Raw genomic sequence first — 20,770 nt, forward strand, 5'->3', positions numbered from 1 at the left:
TAAATGACGATTTACCAATTCCACCACGAAAAACAAAATGAAGAATTAGGTTTTAAATGAAATGAAATTCCTAGATTCTTTTGAGATTCATTGAACTTTTCAATGGCATGTTTAATCTCGATTATGCCCTTCAAGTTTTTGACTGGGATACCGAGGATCACAAACAAGGTGTGAATGACCATGCAAATTAGCTTGGCACTCTTGAGGTCATTTACCACCTAATCAATGTGCCAGTTAACCACACACGCTCCATTGATCTATGGTAATTCTTGAGCTACCCAGTACCACACTTGTTAGTCCAAGTTAGTGTGTCGGTTAACCACACACGCTCCACTACGACTTGACAAGGTGCAAAGTGCAATTTCATGGACTAGCATCATTTTCACATTTTCCTATAGTAACTAAGATTGAGAATTTTTAAAAACATTTAGTTACTTTATGATATTCATTATACTTATTAACGAGGAATTAATGTCCTATCCTACCGGTTCGACTAACGACCCTCCACTAGTCAAGAGTGCGGTGGGTAAGAGTGGATACCCAATGGCGGTCATTTTACAGGCCGCTTCCTTAAACACCCGTTATAGACCTGCTTCGTGAATGAGGCCTACTAAAGGTAAGACTGACTTATCTTATAAATATATATACATATTAATCTGTTAATATTATAATAGTATAACGGTTGTATTTTAAACTTTTAAAACAGTAGGGTTTTAGAATTTAATATTTCTAAATTAAAAACTTTTAATCTAATTTTAAATTCCAAAACTTGAGGGAAAATTTTGAAACTTTTCAAAACTTCTAGATCAAATTTTAAATAATTAAACTAATCATATAATTATGGACATTATCTTAAAATTTGACCATTATCTTTTAATTAGATGAGGATAATCATTACCATCACAGAAAATTCGAATTTTAACAGTTAAAACAATTTTAGGTAATTTTAGGATAATCATTGCCAACAGACGAACCAACTCGTCGAGTCAGGGCATGGACTCGTCGAGTTGGTCCAACTCGTCGAGTTCCTCAGTGGACTCGTCGAGTTCATCAGGCAGAGACCAAAAAAAAAACAATTTAGTTCCAGCTTTGTCAAAACACAATATCATCAAATATAACAGAAAAACACCCTAATCTCTAATACCACTGATGGGTTTTGAGCATTACAACATTCCTATGGTTCACATGCAACCCTAATTTCTTTGGATCTAGGTTTTTCTCAAGTTATACATGCAAACAAATTATCCAAAGCAAGAACCCTAATCTAGCATACAGTTTTCGGATTTAATGAATAAACTAGGGTTAGAAGAATACCTTTCTTGTTGATAGCTTGATCTTGACCTTCAAGAGCTTAGTGTTTCAATTGTTGCACCTCTAATGGATTCACAAACACCACAACCAATGGATGAACAAGACAGAGAGGATGGAGGCCAATTTCGGCTAGGGTTCTTCTATGAAAGCATAGGGCCGAAAACTGGTAGCCAAGGGGTCCTTATATAGTTGAGTTGCTTCTAGGGTTTTCAACTGGAAACCCTAATTTTCTTGCTTAGGCCCTAAGAAATCCACAGACCCCCACATGAAAGTAATTGGACTAAATCTTTATGGACTCCCATAGAGTTTTCGTCCACCCCATATCAATAGGGTCCATTAGCCCAAACAATTATAACTGATTTACATAATCAGTCCCCGTACATTTAATTAGTCCCTTTTGTTCACTAAATTAATTCCAAATTAATTTCTGATCAATACTAATCAAATAATATGATTTCTCAATTAATATATTATTCTTATAATATATTAATAAATCACTTATCAACCACTTTCTCATAATTCATCCTATCAAGTTGTTATGGTGAAGGCAACCCAAAAGGACCATTCTACTATCGGGTCAAGTACATACCAATTATAGCTATGGGCTTAGACACCTAATCCAACAACTACAACTTTCTTTTAGACTACTTAGGCTAATAGGCAACCTATCTCTTATATGTATCTTACAACATACTTTACTATATAGGACTCAACATAAAACTTCAAACCGTCATAACTTATTCATACGAAGTCAAATTTAAGTGTTCCTTATGTCTATGGAATCATCATTGCGACTACTACAACTTTATCAAGATTATTTATCCTAAATAATCTTTTATCAAAAAAATGGTCTTATAGTCTTGAAACGTGCACTGCTAACAATTATCCTACTCGAGGATTAAATTATTCAATAAAATAAATAACTTTTATTATAACTACTCAAATTATCTAGCCCTAACTTACGGGCGTTACACTATATTTATGTTGTGACATTAATTCTTAAGTCATAGTGGAGATATATATATATATGTTGTGGCATTAATACTTAAGCCACATAGCACAACATAGAATGACACGCTTTGTAAATTATGAAGTGTAAAATATGAATTTCTACCGTAACTTGACTTCCTAAAATTCAATAAATACATCACATGTATAAAACATAATAAAGAAGGATCTACAAGAAGTTTAGAATTACAAAAGGTGATAAATATTGACATATGTAGACCTTTTCCAGTGAACATAAGTAATCATAAATCATATATGTATAACTTTTGTTGATGATTGCTTTTGTTACATGTAACCATACCTATTATATGAAAAGTCAGAATATCCTTAAATTCTTAAATACTTTTGGGAAAGAGATGAAATTAAACTTGACCCATAAATAAAAGTAAGAAGATCAGACATGGGTGGTGAGTATTATTGGAAACATATGGGCGATGGCCAAGCACCACGATCATTCTTTAAATATTTGTAAAGATCATAACATAACTAACCAATACACCATCCCTAGTACTCCTCAACAAAGAAATGTTCTCGAGAGGAGGAAGAGAATCTAAATGGACATGGTGTATAGCATGTATGCTAACACTAACTTGCCCTAAATTTTATGAACCATGGCATTAATAGCGGTATTTCATATCCTGAATTAAGTTCCTTCAGAGTCTGTCTCGTGAAATATTATTGAGATGTTCGTAGAAAGGAAACTATTGTTGAGGATTTTAAAGGTGTGGGATGCCTGACCTTGATAAAAATCTAAAATCCTAAATTATATAAACTTAACATGAAAATTGTAAGTTGCTTCTTCATCAGGTAATCTAAAAACTTTAAAGGCTACCAATTGTATTTTTTGTGGCATAGTACATGAAATTTAGAAATAAATCATGCCAAATTTCTTGAGAATGTCAAATCAGCGAGAGTGGTTTAATGAGGGATATTGACCTCCAAAAATCTTCAAATATAATTCAAAGGCGATTACGATTAACGCTTCATTAGGAGATTCAAGTTTTTACTTATAAAAAGGAGTTTTCAAATGCAGGGACACATAAAATACCATAAAATATCACACTCTATATATTGGCATTAAAATCAAAGAAAATCAATAGCATATAAGACATTTTTATGATGTAAGCGACCCATAAATTTTGATGATTACATGAGGTTGATCCATAAATTTTGATGATAACATGAGGTTGATCTTGACATAGGATAGGAAATAACCATGTCATGGATAACAGTGTCATAACTTGTGATCAATCAACTAAGTGTAATAAATTTATGATTAAAGAGCTTAATTTGATGTAAAAGAATGATGTTTGGGAGCATGCCAAATTACAAAAGTTTTTTCGACCTCGTAGGATGAAAGTAAGTCTTTAAGAACAAATTGCACCCTAATAATTAACATCGAATGACATAAATTTTAATAGGTTGCTAAAGGGTATTCACAAAATGAGGTGTTTATTACCAATAAACATTCTCACTTGTTTCTCAGATTGACTTCCTTAGAATCGTAGTAGCCCTGGTAGCTCATTTGGATATAGAGCTACATCAAATAGATGTCAAACAATTTTTCTTAACCTTGATTTACAAAATGATGTTTACATGACCCAAACAAAAGTTTGTCTTTCTAAGGGTTAAGAACATCTGATGTGTAAACTAGAGGAACCAATATATAGGTTGAATCAAGCTTTATGTTGATGGTATACAATGTTCGACAAAGTGATGAATAGTAACGATTTCATTAATAACCAAGTTGATCAATCTCAAGATTAATGGGATAAAATTTATCATACTCATATAATGTAGAGATAAAAATTTCTTGGTGAGTAAGAACATTGATATGGTGTACGAATCGAAACACTTATTGTCACCTCACCTCGATATGTAAGATCTTGGAGAATCCTCTTATGAAATAGGTATATAAATACATTGAGGAACCCAAAGGGATTTAGACTTATCCTGAAATACATATATTGAGTGGGTAGTAAGTCAATATAACATGCAAGAATACCTCCCACCAACTCCTTCTATACGTAATGTAGACATTTTGGTTTATTTCAATTCTTGGAAAAATGGGTATAATTAGAGAAAATGAAGTTAATCATACACGTTTTAGTGGTTGGAATCATAACTATGCACATATTTGTACTCGTTCCAACATCGCTTATGTTAGTGGCAAGCTGATTCGTTATCAATTAAATCAAGGTCTATATCATTAAAAATATTACATGGGACTAATAGTTACAAACTTATGTTTAAAAGAAGTATTAACTTGAAAGTGATGTGATGATGGACTTTTGAATTTGCAAAATGAAAATATAACAATTCATTACTCGGATACGTCTTTATACTATCAGCTCGCCAACATCATTGAAGACTCATAAGTAAAAGTTGATGACTACATCAACTATGATGGAAACATATATTGGCATATATAATGAAACTTGTCATGGAATGTTGTTGATAAATTTAATCACATGACTCATTATTGTGAATTCCTTTCAAGGCTATTAAAAGAATTTTTATTGTTATAACTTTACCTCTATAAGCTTTTCCACTAGCAATAATCAAAGTGGAGTGAGGTTTTACCTCGATATTAAATACTTGTTCATATGAGAACGAGTGAAGGAGAATGATATTTGTATCGAGCGTGTCATCACCAATAATATGTTAGCAAATCCGATTACGAAAGGTCTAACACCAAAAACATTTCAACAAGTCGTCAAAATGGGTTTAACGCTAGACGTAATATAATATAATTCAAGCATAGTGCTTTACTGGAACTTTTAATTTTAATTAATCAAGTACTTGATTATTACTCCATAATATGCACTTTTTCTATATTAATAACTTGTCCACACTAACTTGTTATACATAAAAATGTACAAACGTCATTTTACTTAATATAATCGTAAGTTTCATATGAAGCAACACGTTAGACTGCACTTTTCTGCTTTTATTGTTAATATTAAACAAGAAGAACTTAAGTTGGCCAAAGAAATAATAAACACACACACACAAATATATATATATATATATATATATATATATATATATATATATATATATATCTTGTCAAGCTATTGTTCTCTTCTTCCCTCTAAGTTATGAAGTAAGACATGGAGTAAGACGTCGATTTGTCAATAAGATCAATTTTTTTGATTCCATGATGGACTCCCCTGAAAAACATCGGCGCGCGTGTAAACGAGGTGCTCTACCAACTGAGCTATAGCCCTTAGTGCTTGTAATATATATTTTATTATGTCGATATTTTTTTGTCAAGATGAATATTCTCAAAATGACAATTCCATGATCCAAGATCATATTGATCGGTATTGCCTACTTTACTTAGCGGTTAGAGTATTGCTTTCATATATATATATATATATATATATATATATATATATATATATATATATATATATATATATATATATATATATATATATATATATGTATGTATGTATATATATATATATATATATATATATATATATATATATATATATATATATATATATATATATATATATATATATATATATATATAAAAGAGTGCTCATTCGAAAATACAAATAATTTGCAAAAACGCGAAAACAATGAAAATATATGAGATTGTGTCACCTCAACATTATATTTTGGACAAGAATCCATCCAAACTTTTAACTACGTCGATGATACATAAGAAATTGTTTCATATTAGCAAAGCATGTTTTTTAACTTTTTTATTATGAAAATTTGAATTTAAAAATGGTCAAAGATGTGAAAAACAAAACAGTTGTTAAAAAGGACCTTTAAATCTATATTACCATAACACCCTCCCATGTAAACTTATTATCTTTAATGTGACCATCAGACTATTTGATTAATGTTTTTATGTGTTTGGTACGTTTATATTTTGTACTATAACAATATTTGTCATATGATATATCAGGTTCCTACTATTAATGTATGTAGTATGATGGACATGACATATATCCATAACTTGAGAGACCAATTTTTTTGTGATTCTAAAACTTTCCCATAGTGTGTAATTGTGCAGTAAATACACACATGTTAAAGGACATACAGTTTTTAAAAGAGAATAATATTGTTTCCTTCTATATATTTTTAATACTCTCTATAAACATCATCAGTCTGATTCAATCTATCATAATTAATCACTTAGACACCATTATGTGTGAAGTGGAATAATTATAATATGGAGTTTAGTCATCTTCAACATCATTGAGATACACTACTACAAAAAGCCACATATGAACCACCATATAAGACCCGGTTATTCAAAAAACCAGGGAATATTATGTAGAAACAGTTTTTTATAAAATGGAAAACTATATGACCCGGTTTGTAGTAAGGAACCGGGCTACATTATCAAGTTAAAAAACCCGGACTCATGGACAAAACCAGGATGTTTTATCGGCAGTCATATGACCCAGTTTTGTAAATACAATCGTGTTATATTGCCAGGGAATGCAATTTATGAGAAGGTTAACCTACCATCTTTAAAAAAAATCAGATTTTTTTAACATATATATATATATATATATATATATATATATATATATGTCATGGGTATAAAGCACAAGTTTTTTGACAAATGATGAAACAAAATTTAACTTTTAGTCTCAGCCTATCAAGATATTTGAGGATAATTTCTAATGGTTTCTTGCAATTTATTTTATTTATTCATCCATTAGCTCAAGATAATAGAAGTTAGCAACATATTTCTCCATCCCTGGTGCCTGTTATTTTCCTAATTTGCTTCATATTTTGACCATTTTGCCCTTGGTGTTAATTTGAGTCTTTTTTGCCTGCTGATTACTCCTCTCTGGTTCCTTGCTGGAGTATACCATTTATACACCAGAAAATTCATCTGGTGAAGTTCAGGTGACTCGTCTTTTCATCGGAGTTCTGTATTTTGACGTTTTTGCCCTTAGTGGTAGCCAATCTACTGCAAAAACGGTGCATCAAAATAATTGCAAGTTGCATCCTATACTTGAATCAAATTAAAAAAGACATTAAACATTGGGATGTACAAAAGGAGAAAAAAAACATAAAAAGCCTCTACAGATGTGTAGTAGGGGAAAAGATTTAACACAAATAATGATAGGAGAGACTTATCGGACCATTAAGAAATGAGTAAGGACGTGAGTATCTACTAATTACGTTAGTTTGTTTCTTGAATTAATATTGGTACCGATAATAGATAAGAAAGGCATCATGTATGTACGACCACATCACATATTGAAATAACATTAGGAACAAATGCATAATATATAATATTTTATTTGTTAATGAACTCAAGAGAGTATTCAAGTAGCTTCCATATTTATATGATTGCTGTTGGATCCATTTTGATGTGCACGTCTGATATGGACAATTTAATTATGTATAAGGGTAAAACCGAAATGTAGTCATTTAGTTATTAATTGAGATCTTCACGTGAGCTATATTGAGGGTAAGTGAAATAGTTATTGAGTTAATGTAATGTAAACCAATATGATCAGGTTCAAATACTAGGGGTTGCAATGTATGTAATTTTGTTATGGTTCATGTGTAAAAGCCCTTTTACATCTATAATTTACTTAAATGTGTTCTGATTTCTCTCTGTCAAGTGTTTGAGGATCTTGATGGACATCTATCACCAGGAAGCAGATGATTCTTCATGTGTATATCTAGTTTCATTGGCTTGTATATAGTGGGATGTTTCAAGTGAGCAACATGGATAACTGCATGCAAGTTGATGTTTGTTGGAAGTGGGGTGTGCAAGGCGGTTGATGTCAAAAAAATCTTTTAACTGGTGTACATATGAGAACATTTTATTAATGTCGGATCCTAGTGTTAATAGTTGCAAAATGTGTACAAATTCATTACAAATTAATATAAGTATTTATTTATTTGATTATGTTAAATGCAAAAAAATAAATTTACTAATTGTAACCATATGGATGTTAGTACTTGGATTATAGATTTAATAAAAGAATATTAAAAAAACTGTTAAAGGATCCAATTGTAGGTACATTATAGAACCGGGTTATATAATGAAACAAGTTGAATTTTGAGAGTCATAGTAGAACCCGGTTGTAAGGAATAGAATCGGGTTATATAGTCATACATACAATGTCTTATTTGTAAGAAAAATAATCGGTTTTGTATATGGGAACCGGGCTATATTATGCTAATATGATCCGGTGGTAAAACCGGGCTCTATTAGGTTTTCAACATAGGACTCGCCCGTAAGAAACCCGGTTGAAAACTGGGTTATATTAGGCTTTTTAACCGGGTTCTTTTACTCTTTTATCACTTTATCCAAGTAAGTATTCTTTAATTTATTTAGTATTCTTGATGTTTATATATAAATTGATCTTGGGTTATTCCTTAATTTCAAGATTTGTAAGTTTTGCATTCGTTTTTACCTTTGATAGTTCTTTTAGGAGAAAATGTGGTAAGTGATAATGATGGTGGCAAATGGTGGTGAATAGTGGTGGTAGACGGAAGAAGGCAAATGAATAGGGTGAAGGCCGGGATTTTCTAATTTAATAACAATATAAAATAAAATTTTTAAATAAATTAAATAAAAAGATAAAAAATCATAAAAATGATATAAAATCAATTTACCAATAAAACAATAAATTGAAATCAAGAACCATCTTCATCAACATAAAAAGTTAGGTACAAAGCAAATTTGGGAATCCAAAAGAAACAATTTATGTAGTTTTGTCTTTTACTTATAACCATTACATCAATCACAAGAACGAAATTTTTACATTAAGAAACAACATCACGGGCTAAAGGATGCTGCAAGAGTGCACCCTCGAGTCTTCGCGAGTATCGCCATGGGAACTAGGATGCCCAGACCTCGTTTGAAATGGCCATATCGATGCTAATCGTCTCCATCGTGAACAACGCTGCCGCCTACCCCTACCATCATCAGAAGAATCACTGGTTCCCTCGGTCGTGATGTTAGGCACCGGCAACTCAGTCCGACACACCGGGCAAGAGTTATGGAGTCTTAACCATGGTAGGATACAATCGGAATGGTATATGTGGTTACATGGCAACTCTTTCGCTCTTCCACCAACTTTGAATTCCTCCATGCAAATTGCACAAGATTGAGAATCATTGAGAATGTGGGTTTGTGTTATTTTAACATCTGGTAACCCGTTTATGGCAGAATCCGGCGCTGGAGGTGGACCTGGCCGGTCATTTTGAGTCAATTCTTCAATCAACTCGTTTAACTCAGATCCAGCAAAATAGTTTCTAGGATCAACCCCTCTCGGGACCATATTTTCTGCTTCAGGATCATTATTAGTGTTGTCATTAGCACTGTTTGGGATTCGTGGGAGGTTATTTGGTGTAAGAATGATCCATGAACGTGAGCGCGGACGTGCTAGAATTCCGCTTGCGGGATCCCAACCATCCATATCGTCAAACGGAGAGTTCCTTCTCACCCTTCGCCTTCTCCATCCGTGATTCCGGCCCCATGGGGGTTGGATTCCGACGTCTGTAAACCTACCATCATGTTGATTACCTTGTGGAAGAGGAGGATCAAGCATGAGCGAGAGTGCTTCCAGTATACGGGCCTCAGGTGAAGGATCGAATTCCGTGAACTCGACCACAAGTCTTGGCCTGGCTATATTGACTTCATACACAAACTGGCCGAAACACCTCGGACACATGATTGGTGGGTTTTCTGATGCGATTCTGACAGTTCGATGGCATTGGTAACACCAGTAAAGTTGGTAGGTTCTGCCGCTGATGTCAATGGCTCTTTCTTCGGAAGTAGAAGATGGGTCGGGTGGCATGATCATGGGCGGTAATTTTCTTAAAATTCTGGCGATACATTTACGTGTGTATAAACAATATATAGATATATGTTTATGAAAGTTTGGAATATGATCTCTCCCTCATGTCACCTGTTGTGAAAGAAAAAGATGGTGTGGGATTTACGACTATCTTCTCAACTCTTTGAGTTTTTAAGATGATATTGTGTTTTGGGGCAAAGGATTGTATTCCTTTCTTGATGACTCTGTATATTTTCTATTTTATTTATTGGAACAAGTTATGTTACAACATCATTAATCAATTGACCGGAAAAACACATCAACAATTAAAAATATTTAGAAATTTCGGAAAGGATTCCTTTTTTTTCCGGCAAAACTCAACTTCCTTACTCAACTCAATTCAATAAAAAAAACAGCTATGAAGGGCCGCACCGTGTTATTTTCTGTACACGTTAATGAATCTTAACACAACTAGTTTGAAGATCAAACGAAAAATTATTGCAGAACACACTACTAGAAAAATAGGACTTTTCCCATACACATTTCAATTCTAACCAAAAAAACCTGTTGGATTTCCGATAGAATTATTGACATGATGGTAACAAAATAATAAAACGTAATTTAAAAATGTAACACCGACGAAATAGGAACAAAAATCAATTCCACCGGAAATCATCTAGTTATTTTGGACGAAATAGCGATGGCCGGTATTTTGAAAACAATAAATTTGTATTAAATTTCTTCATCACCGTAGTCGTACATCTAGCCAGAAACCTTACTTCTGCCACCAACTTCGCCACCATAGCCACTACATTCCTCCATGTCTAGCCGTTGTTGCCGCCTCTAGTTCTTAATCTACGTCTCTCCGACTCTAGATCTCTGACTGTCGACCTATTTTCACTCTTTGAATATGCTATCTATTTTTCTTCGTCTCTATAAGTTTAATCCCACAAAGTCTCCAGTGACTGATGAGTGAAGGTGAGGACACGTAGGCATTTTAACATTCGACAACCAACCCACCAGGGTGTGGAAATGGTTTTCACCGGTGGGTTGGTGGTGAAGTGGCAAAAAGAAGGAGAGAGAAGTAGAGAGAAAAAGGAAACTCACGGCTTCCTATTGGATGTCTTCATGCGTCTTCACCACCACTGGAGCTCACTCCACACCCAACCCACCAGTCTTTGGGACGGTGTTCACCGGTGGGTTAGTGTGCCACATAGATGCCACATAGGAAACTCACGCATGAATTGATTCCCATACGTGATAGCCTAAGTCTATCGGGGGATATTAATGCATAGGCTTTAGGCCATGACCCATTATGTATTATTATTTTTATGTTTATATTTTTTATTTGAAATCAAACAAGTTATCACATTTACAAAATAATGCAAATTAATTAAGACTATGGAATTTAAATTACTTTATACGATTATAATTGGGCAAAATGCATGTAAAAGCATAGGGTGATGACGATTGTATTGTCGTATAATCTAGCATTTAAGTGTTCTTGTCCTACATGTGATGGTCATGCAGGGTTAATGGTAAATACAATATTCCCACGGGCCATATTGAATACCCGACGAAGCTTGTCATATGCACATTAGGTTGTTTAAGCTTCTTTCCCATTGCCTTCAACAACTTTGAGAAACAATGATCGTATATTATCTTAATTGAACTCCCAGTATCGTAGTATATCCGATGTATACATATGTCATGGATGTGTCCATGTATTAGGATTGGTTTGTCACCTTGTATTTGGGGTTTTCGGGTTTGTTGTGTGTCAAACATTTTGTCCAAGCATGTTGTATTATTTTTTTTACTGTCTAGTGGAATAAGCTTTTGAGAACGGCGATGTGAAGTCGTTTTTGCGCGTGTATGATACGGATGGCGCCAATATTGCTACGTGATCTTCCAACTACTTTAATAGATGGCATTCGTCTAACACCCGGTTTATTTATTAAATAAATAAACAAAATAATGAATGAATGGTAGCCCTAAAATAAGTAATTATATATGCAGGGTGTTGGCTTCGAGGAGTTAATTGACACAATTCAGAAGTTGGGGGTTAAAAATGTAAGTTCCGGATTGGTTTTGTAATAATTATAAAGGTAGGGACTACTTGGTGAATTATTGGGACTTAACTTGAAAGGATTTTGAAGACTAAGGGCTATTTAAGTAATTTTGGAGTTAATTTGAAAGGAAAAGAGGTGGAAGGGCTGAATATGTCATAATTGAGATATTGGGGTTTAAAGGGTAACTTCTGGACCGGCTTTGCAAAGAAATTCAAGAACGGAGGGCTGTTTGGTAAGTATTGTACTTGATTTGTAATGAATTTTAATGATGAGGGTTTAAACGGTAAGTTATGGATTCGTTTTGAAAGAAAAGGTGGAAGGAGAGGCTAATTCGGTCATTATGGAAATAATGCTTATGGGGCTCGGGAGTATATAACCGTTGCCTAACCCTAACCCTAGAGAACTATGACAACCGCCAACTTCACCCCTTACATCCTCTCCACCGATGCCACCCTTATGACTCCCTCCGGCCCCTCCGCCATCGCCGGCGATGCCGCCACCTTATACCTCCTAGCCGCCGGCCGCTATCACCACTCATCTAACTCATGTTTCCGTTCGAGCAAGACAGCCAGACGCCGTCGTTCTAGGCCGATGCCTTGCCGCCTCGCTGCTGCCGCTGCGGTAACTTCCGACGAGAAGATGAAGCCACCGTTTTCCGACGTCTACCTGCCACCGTTGGGGCTCCGACTGCGTGTGGCAGGCATAGTTTGGTTGTGGGTCTCGCACCACCTTCTCTTTTCTCCGTTTCTTTCCAGTGGTTACATCATTGCTGCCGCCTTCATGAGTTGCTGCTGCCATCGCCGCCCACCATAGGTGGGTGTTGGGTTCGTTTTCCGAGCAAGGGATGCCGGTGTCGTCGCTGCTGCCGCTAGAGTGCCGCATGTCGTCGCTGCCTTACCTCGTCACCACCAACCACCATAGGTGGTGGCTGTGAGTTGTATGGGGGTGTGTTCTGCTTCAAATCCGTGTAGTGTGTGGGTGTAATTTCATGTTGGTGGTGTTGGTATGGCCAGAATCCACGAGAACAGCCACCACCACCACCGTGAGGTGGTGGCTGCCACCATGCGCCACCGCCGGCCACCATTAGGTAGCTGTGTGTGTGTGTTTTTAATTAGATTAGTGTGCGTGCGTGTGGTAATCGGATTGGCATTGTAAATTGTAACAAAAATGGAATAATGGAAATCTCAAACCACCACCGTAGGGTGGTGGCTGCCGCCTCCTGCTGCCACCGGCCGCCGTGTCGGGTGGCGGTGTGACTTGTTCGATCGTGACTCGTTTGGAATGTTTGGACAAAGGGACTAAGAAACCCTAATGGGGCCAATGAGGCTTAATGGGCTTAATAAACCCTAATGGGCCCAATGAAGCTTAATGGACCTAAAAGCCCAAACAGATGACTAATGAGTCTAATGAACCTTAATTTATCAAAAGACATATCAATTGGGCCTATTGGGCTAAGATGGGGTTGGAAACCCTAATTAGGGTTTAGAAAACCCTAATATTGGATTTATGGGCTTGGACTTATTGAGACCCACTTTTGGGCCATTGGAATGGAATTGTGTGATTAAGCCCAATCACACCATATGACTTATTTAGAAGAATGATGGACTTAATGGATTAAGTCCTTAATGGACTAAGTCTTTAATGGGTTAAGTGAGAAACACTTAACCCTAATCGTCATTTTATGTGAAACCCTAATTTCACTTGGGTTTATTGTTGGGCCTCTTTATTGGGCGTTGATGATTAGGTTACTAATGGACCATCCCAAAGTCAAGAAAATGGACTAGAATAATTTAATGGGCCTAGGGTAAGGCCCATGTAAGGGGTTTGGGCCCAATTTGGAAAATTGGGCCATAGATGGGCCATAGTTTGGGCCTTAATGGTTATATGATATTGGGCTATTAGAAATACCAAATGTTGGACTTTTGGGCCTATGGATTGGGCCTTGGGCTTGAATAAAGCCAAGCATGGGGTAATGTAGTAATGACCCCAAGTACGTACTTATGGTTATGTAATGGAACCTAATTATTAATTGGGTGTTGTTTTGGTGTTGACAGTTCGGGAATCTGTCATCCAGCAGCTGGGGTTGAGCCTGCGGGACTTCAGCAGTGTGGGATTGTGTCTACGGGACTTCAGCAGTGTGAGGTGAGTTACCTTCCAGTAGCGGTGGGTCTACGGCCATAATGCCGGTCCACTACTAGGAGTTGTATGTTAGATGATTGTCTTTGTGATGTTCATCTAGGTTTGCTGCTACCTGTTATGTTTTATGTGCTAGCATGTTATGATGTTATGTGATAGTGGTAGTAGGGGTGAAATAGTCCCCGGTTACCGGTCGATAGGACCGAATGGATAGTTTAGTACCCAACCATGCTAGCCAGATTATGATACATGTGATATGATATTATGTGGTAGTAGTAGGGGGTGAAATAGTCCCCGGTTACCGGTCGACAGGACCGAAGGGGTAGGCCAGCACCCAGATATGCTAGGCAGTATGTGATTTATGTTTATATGCTAGGGTTTGATGTGGTAGTGGTAGGGGGTGAAATAGTCCCCAGTATCCGGTCGAGAGGACCGAAGGGGAGGCCAGCACCCAGATATGCTAGGCAGTATCCGGTCGAGAGGACCGAAGGGGAGGCCAGCACCCAGGTATGCTAGGCAGTATCCGGTCGAGAGGACCGAAGGGGTAGGTCGGGCACCTAGATATTCCTGACAGTATGTATGATGATATGTATTTGTATGGTATGTGGTGTGATGGGGGAACTCACTAAGCTTCGTGCTTACGGTTTACAGTTTTGGTTTCAGGTACTCGTTTTCAAAGGAAAGGAGTCGGCTTGATCGCAGCGCATCACACTATGTTTTCCGCACATGAGATCTTTGGGATTACACTCTGATATTATTTTATGCTAAAATGTTTTGGTTACTGACACTTTGGTTTGACACGAGATATTATTATGAATGTTTTTATACTGATGGTTTTATGTAATAACTTATTTAAAAATGAAATTTTTGGCCTTGAATTTTGGGATGTTACAAGTTGGTATCAGAGCCTTGGTTTGAGGGATTCGGGCACACTCTCGTGTGTGTCTGAACTCAAACTAAGGACTTGGTATGAAAATTTTCAAAAGTAAAACCATTTTATAAAAAAGGAGTTTGAAAAGAATCTGAAAAGAGAAAAGAACTTTGAGAAGAACAAAGTGTGTGATGCGTGCAATCAGCCGAGCTCAAGTAAGTTATCCCCAAGATACCCATACATGATATGATATGATATGATTATGAGAATTGCATGCTAGATTAGGGCTAAGGATCTAGGAGGATGCCTTATATGACTATTGTATGTGCTTGTAGACTTGCATGCTAGTACTGATCAGTCAGTAATAGGATAACCTGTTTAGGTTATGTCTGATTGTATGAGCCTTTGAATTGCATGTACATATTCCTGATTAGAGGATATAATGATTTGATTGGAATATGATGGTTAGATTTTCCATTGTCCGAATGTTGCTTGCTTTGTGCTTTGTGGGACTCTTAGTAATGTGAGCTAACTATTAAGTGAATATGCTAAGTCACATGGGACACAGGCCGGATAATCTCAGAGTGAGAGACTTGACCCTATTGCGCAACTCTTGTCTGAGTCCAACCGTTCTAGGGATGGGTCTTTTACTCGAAGGATTATCTGATCTCTGTTGCATGTGGCTATATTCATGAGGTAGCTAGTTGACATTACTGGGAATCTTTCAGCAGCTGAGGACTGGGTGAGTTGGGAACCTAGGAAAGCCTAGGATATGTTTTGGTGGGTTAGTAGTAAGGCTCAGTGAGACTTGGGTGTACCAGTTGAGGAAGTGACTTAGAGGATGTAGGAGGATTGCTGAGGAAAGTATGGATAGGTGTGGAAGGTAGTATTGGGCCCATACTACTGAAAGCACAGGATCCGTACTCGAATCGGCGAGAGTTTTGGAGAATCCGAGAAGCTTCGGGGAGAAGTTTGTGACCCGGTTTGGGGACAGAGGATGTTCTAGTTGTTGCAGCTTAGCCATTGGCAAGTGAGCTAGTGAGCGTGGCAGGGTGTCAGACCCTAAAGGATATGATTTCCAAGAGGTTGCAAATGCGAGATCGATTTGGAGCACTTTGAGAAGAGAGGTTCGTGCTAGGTGCGTATAGTAGAGGATCCCGGGAAGAGACCCATGACTTCTGATCATCGGGTGAAAGGCCAGCAGGGCTTGAGTCAGTGCACCACGTACATGATAGTTCACAAGGGAGTTTGTCGTTCCAAGGGTTTAGGCTGCTATAGGGTAGCGGGGTTGGTCATGTCAGCAGAAGGTGATCAGTATTCCTCCAGATGTTGCGGGTATGTCATCTTCTATTGCTACTTGATGGATGTTGGGGATACATATCAATTTGGGATCGTGAGCGAGTTTGGACAAGTGAGATCTCGGGACGGTTTTCTACTGCATGCCGAAGGGTCCTTGATGAACCCACAGAGGGACGTACCTTGCGGAGCGGGTTCCGCGTGTACCGTTATCATTCCGGATCTTTGTCGGGATCTGTGCGGGAGTATTATTTAGAGGATACTCGGTCAGGGTTAGACTGATAGTTCTCCAGTGAAGTCAGAGTTCAGTGATTCTATCATGGTTCAGGAATGGTCGACAATTGTCTATGGATGAACTTCGGAGTTCAAGGCACTACCGTTGCTAGGACAAGCTGGTGACATGAAAAGGGTAGTGCCAGTCGCGGGTGTTGGATGCATAAGTGGTTGGTCATCGCATGTTCAAGAGAATTGTATTTCGCATGGGTTGTGTTCGGTCAGAGTTCAGTGGTACTGCAAGATTGGAAGTGGGAACGAGGATTCGTCAGCCAGAGGGAAGATTGAGACCTTCAATTGACAGCATGGGAGATGGATTGAGGTGTCAGATTGGACCAGATTTCAAGAGTACTCTTCAAGATTTCAGAAGATGGGCGATCTTAAGGTTTGACTGGTAATTGATCGTTAGCATTGGTAAGCTCAGATTGTCGGCGGTGGGCTAATAGGAAGTAAGAAGGATTGGGAGTCCTTCAATTCTCGCGTGTAGTGAAGACTTAGTCGAATCTAAGTGGGGGAGAGACTCTTCGTAAAGTTCTCCGAATGTGAGTTCTGGTTGTGCGAGGTGCAATCTCTTGGGCACCTTGCCAACCAGAAGGGTATTCTAGTTGATCCGACCAAGATAGAGGTCGTGATGCAGTGGGAGATTACGAGGTCTCCAATAGAGATTCGGAGTTTCCTGGGTCTAGCGTGTTATTAACAGAGGTTATACGGGACTCCTCCGAGATTGCAGTTCCTTTGACCCGACTGACCAAGAAGTCGATGGCCTTTCGCTAGGGGCCTGAGCAGCAGGCAGCCTTCGAAACTCTCAGACAGCGGTTGTGCGAGGCACCGATTCTCACCCCGCCAGAGGGTGTAGATGATTATGTGGTTTACTGTGACACGTTGATCACGCGCATGGGTACGGTACTAATACAATGGGGTCACGTGATAGCAGGGTTTAGGAATCAGGTTAGAGTTCCGGTTAGGACTCGAGTTTAGTTGTGTGTTAGGTCGAGTGCGTGTTCAACCCAGTTTGGAAAGTGTTGTAAGACTAGGGGGGTAGCCGTAGCATTAACTAGTGGTCAGTTAGTATGGAAAGTGTTGTAAGACTACGGGGGTAGCCGTCGCATTCACTAGTGGTCAGTTAGCATGGGAAGTGTTGTAAGTCTGCGGGTGTAGCCGTAGTGTTCACTAGCAATCAGATAGTATTAGAGTGTTGTAAGTCTGCGGGTGTAGCTGTAGCATTCACTAGTAGCCAGATAGCGATAGAGTGTTGTAAGTCTGCGGGTGTAGCCGTAGCATTCACTAGGTTGGTAGATAGCATGAGTGCGTTGTTAGGACGCGAAAGGAACAGTAGTACCCACCAGTTCGGGTGTAGCAGTGAGGATATGGAAATCCATGGATTGGACTTTGGATTTACCTAAATGGATTTGATCTGGTTAAGCCAGTAATGAGACTGTAGGGACGTCACTACAGTTATGAGATCAGGGAAGCAATGGACTACTTAAGGTCGTTGTGACATTAGGCTACCATTGGTCGGGTAGCAATCACTTTTAGCATTGGATGTGGTGACGTCAGGATTCGACGCATCGACCCGATCGGTTGGGTCGGGAAGTTGTTAGAGCCACGGTGGCATGACAACTAGTGGCAATTAGTTCCAGAGAAGGATTTCGTTCAGAAGTCGTGTGAGACGACTAAGTGGGAGTCCTTTTGACTCCGCAGCAGGGCAGAAACCCGATATTACTGATGAATGACGGATGAATTGAGACCAGGAAGGTCTCAAAGGATTTTGGGAAACAGCTATGTAGCAGCATCTTGCTTCAGGCAGTTCAGTGTTCGAGCAGTCTCAGCGTTTGGGCAGTGTTAGTATTTGTGTTTTAGGATGCAAGTACGCACGAAATAGCTGGGTTATTGGGAAGTGACAAGTCACTCACAGCGGGATTAGCTGAGCCTTGGCCAAGTAAAACTGATATGCAAGGATATTTGGGTCTGTGACCTTGTTTTATAATGGGAACCGCGAGTGATCAGAAGTTAAGTAGTCAGTTGTAGGATAAACGGGCTGGATCTAACGATAATGATTCAGTATGAGTGGTCTGCCAGGAATCCAGACAATCTCAAGACAACAGATTCAGACGGAGTAGATGTGATCATGTTGCGAGGAATTCATTCGTCTGCGGATGTTAGGGCTTTGCGAAGATGGGTCACATCTACCCTGCGAAGACTAGGGTGTGCCCAGGGAGGTGACCATGCTACTTGAGTGGTTTGGCGCATAAGTAATGGTAAGGAATGATTTTGAGGGCGAAATCTAATTTAAGTGGGGGAGAGTTGTAACACCCGGTTTATTTATTAAATAAATAAACAAAATAATGAATGAATGGTAGCCCTAAAATAAATAATTATATATGCAGGGTGTTGGCTTCGAGGAGTTAATTGGCACAATTCAGAAGTTGGGGGTTAAAAATGTAAGTTGCGGATTGGTTTTGTAATAATTATAAAGGTAGGGACTACTTGGTGAATTATTGGGACTTAACTTGAAAGGATTTTGAAGACTAAGGGCTATTTAAGTAATTTTGGAGTTAATTTGAAAGGAAAAGAGGTTGAAGGGCTGAATATGTCATAATTGAGATATTGGGGGTTTAAAGGGTAACTTCTGGACCGGCTTTGCAAAGAAATTCAAGAACGGAGGGCTGTTTGGTAAGTATTGTACTTGATTTGTAATGAATTTTAATGATGAGGGTTTAAACGGTAAGTTCTGGATTCGTTTTGAAAGAAAAGGTGGAAGGAGGGGCTAATTCCAACTTCACCCCTTATGGGGCTCGGGAGTATATAACCGTTGCCTAACCCTAACCCTAGAGAACTATGACAGCCGCCAACTTCACCCCTTACATCCTCTCCACCGATGCCACCCTTATGACTCCCTCCGGCGCCACCATCTTTCCTCTGCCATCGCCGGCGATGCCGCCACCTTATACCTCCTAGCCGCTGGCTGCTATCACCACTCATCTAACTCATGTTTCCGATCGAGCAAGACAGCCAGACGCCGTTGTTCTAGGCCGATGCCTTGCCGCCTCGCTGTTGCCGCTGCGGTAACTTCCGACGAGAAGATGAAGCCACCGTTTTCCGACTTCTACCTGCCACCGTTGCGGCTCCGGCTGCGTGTGGCAGCCATAGTTTGGTTGTGGGTCTCGCACCACCTTCTCTTTTCTCCGTTTCTTTCCGGTGGTTACATCACTACTGCCGCCTTCATGAGTTGCTGCTGCCATCGCCTCCCACCACAGGTGGGTGTTGGGTTTGTTTTTCGAGCAAGGGATGCCGGTTTCGTCGCTGCTGCCACTAGAGTGCCGCTTGCCGTCGCTGCCTTACCTCGTCACCACCAACCACCATAGGTGGTGGCTGTGAGTTGTATGGGCGTGTGTTCTGCTTCAAATCCGTGTAGTGTGTGGGTGTTATTTCATGTTGGTGGTGTTGGTTTGGCCAGAATCCACGAGAACAGCCACCACCACCACCGTGAGGTGGTGGCTGCCGCCATGCGCCACCGCCGGCCACCATTAGGTAGCTGTGTGTGTGTGTGTGTTTTTAATTTGATTAGTGTGCGTGCGTGTGGTAATCGGATTGGCATTGTAAATTGTAACAAAAATAGAATAATAGAAATCTCAAACCACCACCGTAGGGTGGTGGCTGCCGCCTCCTGCCGCCACCGGCCGCCGTGTCGGGTGGCGGTGTGACTTGTTGGATCGTGACTCGTTTGGAATGTTTGGACAAAGGGAGTAAGAAACCCTAATGGGCTCAATGAGGCTTAATGGGCTTAATAAACCCTAATGGGACCAATGAAGCTTAATGGACCTAAAAGCCCAAACAGATGACTAATGGATCTAATGAACGTTAATTTATCAAAAGAGATATCAATTAGGCCTATTGGGCTAAGATGGGGTTGGATACCCTAATTAGGGTTTAGAAAACCCTAATATTGGATTTATGGGCTTGGACTTATTGAGACCCACTTTTGGGCCATTGGAATGGAATTGTGTGATTAAGCCCAATCACAC

General features: G+C 38.8%; 1 protein-coding gene across 1 annotated transcript; it reads right to left on the reverse strand.

The window, feature by feature from the left end:
* Window positions 1-9,008: 9,008 nt before the first annotated feature.
* Window positions 9,009-10,247, reverse strand: LOC145138505 (RING/U-box superfamily protein). The gene has a single exon (XM_079072588.1). The coding sequence runs from the start codon at window positions 10,125-10,127 to the stop codon at window positions 9,105-9,107; it is 1,023 nt and encodes a 340-aa protein (XP_078928714.1). The 5' UTR covers window positions 10,128-10,247; the 3' UTR covers window positions 9,009-9,104.
* Between the last annotated feature and the right edge of the window lie 10,523 nt (window positions 10,248-20,770).

Source organism: Lactuca virosa, chromosome 9 (genome assembly GCF_052849685.1).
Source record: "Lactuca virosa cultivar CGN04683 chromosome 9, Lactuca_virosa_CGN04683_v6, whole genome shotgun sequence".
Lineage (NCBI taxonomy): Eukaryota > Viridiplantae > Streptophyta > Magnoliopsida > Asterales > Asteraceae > Lactuca > Lactuca virosa.

Excerpts from the sequence above, each read along its gene's own strand:
- LOC145138505 (XM_079072588.1), bottom strand. The coding sequence starts at position 10,127 with ATGATCATGCCACCCGACCCATCTTCTACTTCCGAAGAAAGAGCCATT.